Genomic DNA, 10,384 nt, shown 5'->3' with positions numbered 1-10,384 from the left:
CGAAGGCGGCGCCACCGCCCCCGCCCGCGGCCCTGAGCACCCGGCCCAGTAAAGAACACAGTGAGCATCCCTGGCGCCTGCTGGCTCTGTCGGAAGCGTCGGGTGCGGAGTCGGGGCGGGGGCAAGGCGACACAGGGAGGAACAGGGCGTCCCGAGGGGAGAGCCACGACATGCTCTGCAGCCAGGGCTATCTTTGCTTTCTCCTTCTTTGTGAACTAAGCGTCAGAACCTTCCCCGAGTTGGGCGGGAGGCTCCTCCCGCTAGGACTCCAGACGAGTCAGACCCCACCGCGTCTGCAGGCCCAAGGGAGGTGGGCTTAGGCAAGCCCGGGTTAGGCCACACTAGGAGGAGGGACCTGCTTCCTGCAAGGACCTACATCTCCAAGAGCCCCCAGCATTCGGAAATCCCTCTTAGGCAGAGGGAGGGTCCCGGGCAAACGGGCGACATCGGGGAAAAAACAGTGAGGATCCCACGGTCAGCTGGGTGACGCATGAGCCTCAGATGCACCCGTGGGAACACCCTGGAGAAGAGGCTGAGTCCCGGGCTCTGGCCCCTCACTCACTCCCCAGGCACTCAGACCCCAGACTTCCTCCAAGGCACCTCTGTCAAAGACAGCGCTTCTCTCCCAGCCTAGCCTGCCCCATTCCCCTCTCCGCATCACAGCCAAAGGCTTCTTCCAAACAACTCATCTGTCCAGTGCAGTTCACTCCTGCTTATAACTTCGCACTGGTCCTCCACCACCCACAGAGAAAAGCTCAAACCTGTTACAGGGATACGCAGGCCCAGTGCGCCAGCCTCAGTCTTCCTCTCTTGGGGCCTCTCAGTGGCTGCCACCTTCACCCCCGCTGTCTGGCCATAGAGCCACTGTGGTCTCCAGTATGAGGCTTACTCCCTAAATCACTCACAAGAGGCCCAGCGCACTTACTGTGGGCAGGACCCAGCTGCTTCTCCTCACTGTCCTGGGTCCCACCCAGCTCCAGATCCTAATGCCACCGCAACCCTGCTGAACTTGCAGACTTCCTTCCTGCTACACTCGTGACCAACCTCAGAATGCCCCTTTTGGGGAGCGGATGCTGCATGGGTGAAGATCCCAGCCCTTTAGAGCCTCAGGCCCAGCTCTGCTGAAGATGCACTTTTGTCACCATCCACACAATCGACATCCCCTCCACATCGCCTGCATCAGGCTGGAGGTTGCACGACCCATCCCATCGCCCCTGCTCATTATGTGAACTGACTTTTCCCTACCATCCACATGGTTACAATCAGGGTAAATATGTTCTTCCATGGGTCACGCCTCTGACCATATGTGATTGGCCCGTACTGGTCCGATCACCCCTTCTCTGGGACTGTAATTCAGGAGCTGTAAGAGACCATGTTTTCTACCTGAACACACACAGGCTAAAGCCAGTCTTTAGAAGAATAAAAAACACAATGCAAAAACAGTGTTCCCCACAGCCCCGCAGTCAGACCCTGTTCCTAAACCCTGACTTCACCCTTGCTCTTAACATACTTAAGATGTACAAAATCCTTGTAATAAAATCCCTATTATGGCTTAAGTTCACCTGAGTGAGTCTTCTACTCGCAACCAAAATGGTCCTAAAGAGAATAATGAGGCTCTGCAGGGACAAGAACTGGCCTCCTTCCAGTGTGAGGATTATTACCTTTTGGAGGAAGAAACTGAACGCAGAGGAAGATTAGGACCTGCTCAGGGTGGCACAGTGAGTCAGCTTCAGAACTGAGTCACAAACTCAGGCCCATGTGAGTCCACTCATGGAAGCCCCTGAAGGTGGGGCCCCTCTGTGGGCTGCCTGGGCCTCTCAGGGCGGAGCACACAGAGTTCCTCAGAGGAGCTGTAGATCTGTGATTACCACCTTTCTCTTTAGCATCCAGAGGGGAAGGGCTGCACATCTGGCCAGAGTACGTCAGGTAATCCAAAGTGGTCTGGGGAAGGAATCAAACCAGTTGTGCTGGACAGCTGAGGCCAGACCCCCTGGATGCAAAAATCGCTGCCCTTGGCCCTGTCCAGGAGAGAGATGAGTCCAGGGAATTTTCATGTGGGGAGGGGACTGTGGAAGCGCAGCGGGTGTTGAGGACTGAGGTCACAATGAGTCCAATCCAAATTCTTTTCTTTCTTCTCTGACCACCCCCTCCCACCTCCACAACCAGTAACTGCTTTTGTCAAGCCCAGGTGAGAGGTGCCAGAAGACTGCCTGGGGCTCAAGGGCTGGGCTGGACTCCTGGGTCCCCAGGAGGTAATATATGCCCATATGGCCACGCCCCGAGGCCCCTTCATTCTTGAGCTCTGTTCCTCCCAGAGACTTCTCAATAACTAAAAGGACTTGACCTGGCCCTCTCCTCATCCACCTCAGCAAAGGGCCGGGGGAGAGGAGCTGCACAGACGAGCGAGTCCTGAGAGGGTGGAGCCTGGAGCCAGAAGAGGGCGAAGAGGGCCAGAAGCATCTGGAGTCCAGCGAGAGCAGAGGCTGACACTGGAATCAGAGGCGGGACCTCCGGCCTAGGGGCGCAGCCACAAGCTAAAAAGGAGACAGCCGCTCTGGCCGGCCGCGTGCGGAGGCAAGAACTGAGAGGGACTGTGATCTAGCCCAGAGAAGGAGGAACTGAGGCGCGGGAGGCAGAGCCAAGAGCTGGAGGGTGGGGCCACGGGCTAAGCTAGAGGCGGGGTCTCGGGCACACAAGGCTCAGAGGCGCGGAGGGGCGGAGCCGAGCCCGGATGGTGGCTTCGAGGTCCGGGAGCCGCCGGATGCGCGGGCCGCCCTTACTGGGCCGCGTCGCGGTGGTGGTGGACCAGGGTTCGGGCTTCACCAAGGCGGGCTTTGCGGGCGAGAAGCAGCCGCGCATCGTGCTGAAGAGCTCCAGTCTGGTGCCCAGCTGGGACCGGCCCGTGCTGCCCGGCGCGCCGGGCTGCGAGCTGGCAGGCGGTGTGGCGCGGGCGCACCCCATCAAGCACGGTGTGGTGGTGGACTGGGAGGCACTGGAGGGGCTGTGGGAGCGCCTGCTGGTGGGCGGCCTGAGGGTGTGCCCCGAGCAGTGGCCCGTGCTGGTGAGCGACTCGCCGTCGGCGCCGCCCGCCGACCGCGAGAGGGTGGCTGAGCTGCTGTTCGAGGCCCTGGCAGTGCCCGCGTGCCACATGGCCAGCACCGCGATGCTGGCGCTCTGCTCCGCCGGCGCGCTCAGCGGGTTGGCCGTGGAGGCGGGCGCGGGCGTGTGCCATGCCACGCCTATCTACGCGGGCCACTCGTGGCACAAGGCCACCTTCCGGCAGGATGTGGCAGGCACCACCCTGTCGCGCTACCTGCGGGACCTGCTGGTGGCAGCGTGCCCCTACCTCGGGCAGCGGGCCCTGCCCCGCAAGGACATCACACAGCTCAAGAAGCGGTGCTGCTATGTGTCGCTGGACTTCGAGGGCGATCTCTGTGACCCTGCCCGCCACCATCCGGCCAGTTTTTGCATGGGCAATGGGTGCTCCGTCTGCCTCAGCAGCGAGCGCTTCCGCTGCCCCGAACCTATCTTCCAGCCGGGTCTGCTAGGCCAGGCTGAACCAGGCCTGCCCACACTGGCCTTCCGGGCACTGCAGAAGATGCCTACGACACTGCAGACAAGGCTGGCCAACGCCGTGGTGCTGGCAGGTGGCTCCACGCTTTTCCCTGGCTTCGTTGAGCGGCTGGACATGGAGCTGGAGGCGCAGTGCCAGCGGCACGGCTACATGGCCCTACGGCCCCGCCTGGTGGCCAAGCCTGGGCGCGGCTGCGCTGTGTGGACAGGCGGCTCCATGGTGGCTTCCTTGCACTCCTTCCGATGTCACTGGATGACCCGGGCCATGTACCAGGAATGTGGCTCCAGGCTAGTGCACGACGTGTTCAACTGAGTCATGTTGGACAGGAGGGGGTAGTGCCAGAGGGAGCACTGCAGAGGCAGAGGCTCTGGGCTGAGCTGCAGCTCTCTCAGAGGCATGGAGCACCATTAAAGAGTCTCAAGTGTTTGCAGCTGGCAGGGTGATTGTGTGGCAACGGGCCACCCCCTACCCTTTTCTGGGCCATGAGGAGGTGGCTGTGGCCCATGAGACCCTCATTTTGACCTGCAGTTTGAATTCCCCCAACCACTGCCAGTTCAAAGAATGCCAGTCCAGCTGCCCACCCCAGGGTCCCGTTTCCATGGCAGTAAGGAAGGATGTGCCTCCACTGGTGTCCAGGCCACAGATATGGAAGTCCCCACAACACGCCAATCCCTCATCATGTACCATTTGGACCCCCACCCTATGCCAGGCCAGGCCTTTGAAACGCTACTAAATCTCATGTGAAAGCAATCAGAAGGAGGAACCCTGTCCCTAGCTGTGTGCTCAGGTGATCATTAACACTGAGGGCCTCAGTTTCCCCTCTGTAAAAAGTGGGGTCAGGCACAATCCCAGGCCTCCTCACTGCATGCTCCCCACCCCACCTCCCCCTTGTAAGAGCTATGGGGCAAAGGAAGACATTTCTTAAAAGGAACACACAAAGGGAGGGGCAGCTTATTTTTTCAAAGTCACCACCCAAGGGCCTGGCTGTCATCCCTGTTTATGCTTGTGTGCACATGTGTTCACACATGCACACAAACATGGGCGCACACAGACCTGCCTACTCACATATGGCCTGGGGCCAGGCCCCGCCCCATAGGCTCCATGCACCAGCACAGGCCTGTAGACGTGTGAGCCCGGCCCGCCATGCCCCAGCCCATCCCTGCTGGCTCCTGCGCTTGACAGCCCTAACACTTAGGTCTGGCCAATAATAAAAACAGTAGCAGCAGCTCCAGGTATGAAGCACCTACTGTGTGCCGGGCCTTGTTCTGGGTGCTGGGAACAGATCAGAGAACAAAACAGACAAAAATCCCTGCCTTCATTCACATTTGTCACAATGAGTGTATGGAGGTAGGCTCTATTATTATCCCTGGTTTACAGAGGAGGAAACCGAGGCTCAGAGAGGGAAAGGCACACAGCCACAAGGTGGGAGGGCCAGGATCTGATCCCAGGCCTCTAGCTCCACAGCCCTGAGCTAGAGGACAGTGGAGGGTCCCACAGCACAGCAGACACCCTGTACCTCATTTTGCACCCCTCCCACCATCAGCCCTTCCACTCACCAGCTTGGTGGTGTCCATGGCAGTGAGCACTGCACGGTTCAGTGCCTCCAGCGCAGCTAGCACAGGCTGGTAGACACCCAGGTGTTCTGAGAAGTAGTCTGTGGACAGAGGAGGTGCTCAAGGGTTCCAGAGCCCCCCACCCATCCACCCAACCTGGAACTCCTCAGCACCAAGCAGGCTTCGTATCCTGAGGCCAGTCCATCTTGTTCCATCAGGAGAGCGCCGGCAGCCTCCCACCCCACCTGCCCCAGGGTCCCGAGAGACAAGAGCTCCTGCGGGCCTACTCACCACACAGTTTCTCCGTTTCTAAATTGCTGCAGGGAAAAGAGAATGTGCCCTTCAGATTCTTAGACCTGGGCCTGTGAACTGGGACTTGGAAGTCCCACTCCCCTCCCAACTCCCAACTCAGCCTGACAAGGAGGCAACTTCTGCTCCACCCCAGGTTAAGCTGCTCAGTGGGCAGAGTCCTTGGGAAAGAGGAGAAAGAGTACTACTATCCCCATCAAACACTCTAAGGGCAAAGACTCAGATCCCTCTCGGCCTCCAAGGGGATCTCAGGCCAGGGGGAGACAGATGTGGATACAGGCCATGGAGAAGTGGTCAGAGCTGGGAAGGGGAAGCCAGGTCCAGGGAAGACCAAGGAAGGCATGGGGTACTGACTGGGTAGGTCAGGGAGGGCTTCCTGGAGGAGGGGGCTGCCTAAGCTAGGCCTTGAAGGGCAAGGAACTTGACTGGGGTGTCCTGTGGTGGAGTAGGGAGAGCACTGCAGACAAAGGATCCAGCCCAAGTCTCGGGAGCCTGGAATGCCGCCCCAGAGTCTGGGATTCATGCTAAGGAGATGAGAGAAGGGAAAAGAGGAGGAGCAGCTGGGTGGTGGATGCGTGTGCCCCCACGTGAGGAAGCCTGGGAAGGAGCACACACTCGTGCCAAGGCGTGTAAATGTGGGGGCACACGTGGGGAGGTGTGTGCCTGTCCCTGCACCTGCATCCTTGGGTGGAAGCAGGGGGGGCCCAGCTGTCCCCAGGCATCCCCTAGTCCCTGCAGGAAGCAGGGATAGGGGCTGAGCCACAGGTGGTGACTCAGGCCTGGCTATTTTGGGGTCCCAGCTGGAAGCAGTGTTGTGGGCAAGCCTGAAGCTGGGGAGGGGGGTGGGTGGGTGGGTAAAGTTGGCACCAAGTCCTGGCACCTTTCTCCTTGCCCCCTCCCCTCCTGTCCTACACAAAGAACTGAGGCAGCAGGGAACACAGTGCGGTTGGGACAACCTGGCCTCACAAACACTCATGGTTCAGCCATCACCTCTCGTACTCACTCAGTGGGATGCGCGTCAATGCCGCTGAACAGTTCCCACAGCTCCCCTGGACTGAGAACACCATCGGCAAAGTAATTCTGGAATTCCTCAAATGAGAGCTTACCATCATCTGGGGGTGGGGAACAGGGAGCAGAGTCAGTATCCCTGACCTTTTTTTTTTTTTTGTCTTTTTGTCTTTTTCCGTGTCCGGCAACGGATCGCAACCCTCAGTGTTGCCCCCGCACCGGACCGGGGACCAGCAACGGGACTGCAACCCTCAGCGTTGCCCCCGCGCCTCGCTCAGCCAGTGAGCGGGAACCGGTCTGTATGTGGGATCTGAACCCTCGGGCGGGAGCGCCGCCGCGCTTCCCAAGCAGCGCACTTATCCAGTGCGCCACCGGGCCGGCCCATATCCCTGACCTTTGACTTCACCCCTGCTACCAGGTCTGGGCTCCCAAAAGCCTCACAGCCCCTGGCCAGGTGGGATGAGATTCTGAGCTCCTGGGTGGGGGGGTCTGACTGTTGGGGACAAAAGGATTGGGGACCCCAAAGGTGTCCACTGAAGGCAATAGGGTCCATTTTGCCAGCATCCAATGGACAGGGCAGTATATATGTGACCTTGGGTAGGGACTCAATAATATGTTTGCCAAATGAAGAAACAAACAACAGGCTGGGACACGGCCAGAGCATGGCAGGGCCTAGACATCACTTGGGAGGACTGGGGAGCCAGAGCCAGCCTCACTCCAAGGTGCAGAGAAGCCACAGGGAGGCAGATGGAATCTTCCTAATAGTTGGAGCCGCTGTAAGAAGTAGCAGGCTGGCTCAGGAGGGAATGAGCTCTCCATCCATCACAGGGGCCATGTGAGCAGAGGCTGAGAATACTTGAGTGGGATGGTCCAAGACACTGGGGATTTGGTTTGAAGGATGTGCAAGGTCTATAAGCAGATGGGTGGGGGCAGCCGAGTATGTGTGTTGGGGGGAGGGGGGTTTGAGCGTCCCCAGACAGAATGCCCTGAATCCAAGTGAAAACTTGTGTCCTGATCAATGGGTTGGGACAGTCTTCATGAATTTGAAGAGACACAAGGAGAAGGGGCAAGGAGTGCAGACATGACCTTGTCTCAAGATGGTTTGAAGACCCCAGATGAAAGGAGCTCACGGCTGACTGGCTGCCTCAGCCGAGACCCTCCACTGGCCAATCAGGGCCCACTGGGCTGCTCCCAATCATCTAGGGGCATTGATATTGTTTGCCAGGTCCCCTAAGGGCTTTCGCTTCCAAGGTTTTCCCAGACCAGGGTCTGAGATGGCCCAGGACCCAGAGAGGAGCTGACTCCCTGGACACTGGACCCAGCTTTATCCTTGCCCAAGGGGTAGGCTTAATTGTGTCCTCCAAGCCTTCCCAGGGCCCTGGGTCACATGGAAAGGTACTAGGCCCTCTAAAAATCTGAATAAAATCTCCCACAGAGCCTCGTCTCCACTGACCCCTCCTCCAAGCCACTCACACAGAGAGCCTGGGACCAAGTGTCACCACAGACCTAGGTTTGAGGCTCGCCAATTAAAGGCTGTGTGACCTCAGGCAACCTGCTTCACCTGTCTGGGCCTCTGCTCCTTTGTCTGTGAAATGGGGTGAAGAATTCCCACACACTGGTGGTTGTCAGGACAGCACGAGGCCATGCATGGGAAACACCAGGGCGCTAAGCCCCCACCTCCACCTCTAGCCACTGCTGCTCTCTGTCCTGACAAACTTGGAACATCACTGCCTCTGGGAAGGATGCCTTGATTGATGCTCCTGTTTTGGACACCCCCAAGATTTGTCTCCACTCTTAACTGTGCCCCCCCAAACCCACAACTTTCCCTTGGACCTCCCTGATGGCCCCACCCTACCCCCAACTGTGGGACCCACGGAGGGCACACTCACCATTTTTGTCCGCTCTGCGGAAAACCTAGAGGACAAAGGGGCACAGGTGGGAGCTGTGAGTGGGGCTTGGAGGCAAGAGGTCTCCACCCAACCCGACAGGGTACCAGCTGGCCTGCTGGTCCCCCTCCTTGCCTTTCCTCATGCCCAGCTCAGCCCTGCAGGAGTTTTTCCAGCAAGGGCGGCACAGGAAGAGCACACAGCGGGTCCCACCGCCTGCTCACTTCCCCTGCAGGGCCTGGTCTCGTAGGGGGTGCTCTAGGCCAGCTCCCTGCACCCCTACCTCCCACACCCAGAGTTCAGCCCAAGTTCTGTCTGATATGTCAGCCCTTGGCAGGGTCCCAGCTTGAGAAAGTTTGGGGAGATGGGCCAAGACGTGACCCAAAAGCCCTGGGCAGCCATCCAGACCTGAACCCCCAACTCTGCTGTGTCGCTATGGCCTATTCCAGACTCTGCCCTCTCTCAGCTGTTTCTTTAGGAGCTGGTTGAAGACTCTGACACGCAGGCAGTAGCTAGTCCTTTCTTTCCCACTAGCGCATGGGGGGAGCAGCCTGGGGTTAACCCTTTCAGGACTGGGGCTTCCTATGAGGCTGACTCAGTGTGAGGGCCTTGGGCAGGCAAACATGTACACATGTGTGTGTGGGTGCGCATGTGTGTGCATGTGCAATGGGGAGTGAGGGTGGCAGAAGGCAAGGGTTGACAGATTTTATTTATGGAGAAGTGGAGATGAAGGGCAACAGAGGCAGACAGGAGGAGAGTCAAGACAGGTCCCTGCCTCTCCCAGAGACCAGAGTCCCCAGGTCACCCAAAGTAGACCAGCAAAGGGGAGACCAGCGGGTCTGGCAAGGTATGGCAGGCCAAAGCCTGGACAGAGAGCCCCCATGAACTCCAGGTCCTGAATGCCAACCCCCTCCGGCTCTTTTCTCAGGGTCAACGAGGCTCTTGAATGAATCTAACCCCTATACTGACTCAGAGAAGGTGTGCACTGGCTTGGTGTCACACAGCAGCCCAGTGTGACCTGGGTGGGATAAACATACTGGAGGGGCAGGGGTGCTAAGCTGGGAATGAGGACACCTGGGGCCACACCCTATGCCCCTGCCTACATGTGTGACTAGACATATCCCCTCAGCCCTTGGTTTTCCAATGTGGGAAACAGGAGGGTCAGGTCTCTTCCAGCCAGCAGAACTGTGGTCAAGGTGCTGAGTCAGTAGCAGGAGTGGGGAGGGGGCAGGAGTACAGCCTTTCACACTGCAAGGGACCTCTGGAGTGGGGGCATGAGAGGGCCAGGACCGGGCTGAGCACAGGGGAGACGCGTGGAGAAGGGGGGAAAGGCCGTGACTGAGGCCTGGCCAGGCTGCTCCACGCTGGTGTCCATGGGGGTTGCAGGGCCACCTGCCACCCCACGGAAGGGATACCCAGACCACAGAGGATGACTGAGGGCAGCCCTTACCCAAGTGGAGGACATCTCTGCTCTTGGGTCAGGCCTGAGGGGCTCTGGGGGCCGCACTGGGGTCAGGGGTGAGGGGCTCCTTATGCTTCCAGGCTCCCCTGTCACGGTCGGACCAGCCTGGGGCTGCCATAGAGCAGGTGGGTGCCGTGACTGCTGCAGTCATTAAGAATTGACAGCCCCCACCCCCAGCAGACACACAGATGGGGTGGGTTTGGGGGTGGGGGCAGAAGGGGCAGTGACACTGGAGCAGGGACAAAAAGAGACAAGGAAAGAGACGGAGAACAGGGCACAGAAAGGCAATGAGATTAAGATAAAGGAGACATACGGAAGCTGAGACAGCAGGATCAGGGAGAGAGAGGGGGACAGAGACCAGACAGAGACAGAGGCAGGGCCCAAACACACCTGGAGGGAGACACTGATACAGAGACAGAGACGGGGAAAAACAGAGAGAGACGCAGAGACGAAGGCGAGGAGAGACAGCACAGAGACGTGCAGAGACACGGCCCGAGACCGCGCCCGCGCCCCCCGCCCGCGCCCACTCACGTCCTGGAAGAGCGCGTGTCCGGCGGGCCCGGTGTCGGGCGCGGGCGCGGGGGGCCGCGGG

The 10,384-nt window shown here is 59.1% G+C and overlaps 2 protein-coding genes across 2 annotated transcripts in view; one reads left to right on the top strand and one right to left on the bottom strand.

The window, feature by feature from the left end:
* NECAB3 (N-terminal EF-hand calcium binding protein 3) overlaps positions 1-10,384 on the bottom strand; it is a 20,327-nt gene that overhangs the window by 6,366 nt on the left and 3,577 nt on the right. Inside the window, exons 3-6 of the mRNA XM_008568199.1 lie at positions 8,334-8,358; positions 6,440-6,548; positions 5,419-5,444; positions 5,131-5,228 (exon numbers count right to left, since the gene is read on the bottom strand). Of these exons, the coding sequence (XP_008566421.1) occupies positions 5,131-5,228; positions 5,419-5,444; positions 6,440-6,548; positions 8,334-8,358 (258 nt within the window). The remainder of the gene's footprint in view (positions 1-5,130; positions 5,229-5,418; positions 5,445-6,439; positions 6,549-8,333; positions 8,359-10,384) is intronic.
* Positions 2,732-3,886, top strand: ACTL10 (actin-like 10). Its single transcript, XM_008568205.1, has one exon. The coding sequence runs from the start codon at positions 2,732-2,734 to the stop codon at positions 3,884-3,886; it is 1,155 nt and encodes a 384-aa protein (XP_008566427.1).

Source organism: Galeopterus variegatus, unplaced genomic scaffold (genome assembly GCF_000696425.1).
Source record: "Galeopterus variegatus unplaced genomic scaffold, G_variegatus-3.0.2 Scaffold386, whole genome shotgun sequence".
Lineage (NCBI taxonomy): Eukaryota > Metazoa > Chordata > Mammalia > Dermoptera > Cynocephalidae > Galeopterus > Galeopterus variegatus.
This window is presented reverse-complemented; position numbering and strand designations above follow the sequence as displayed.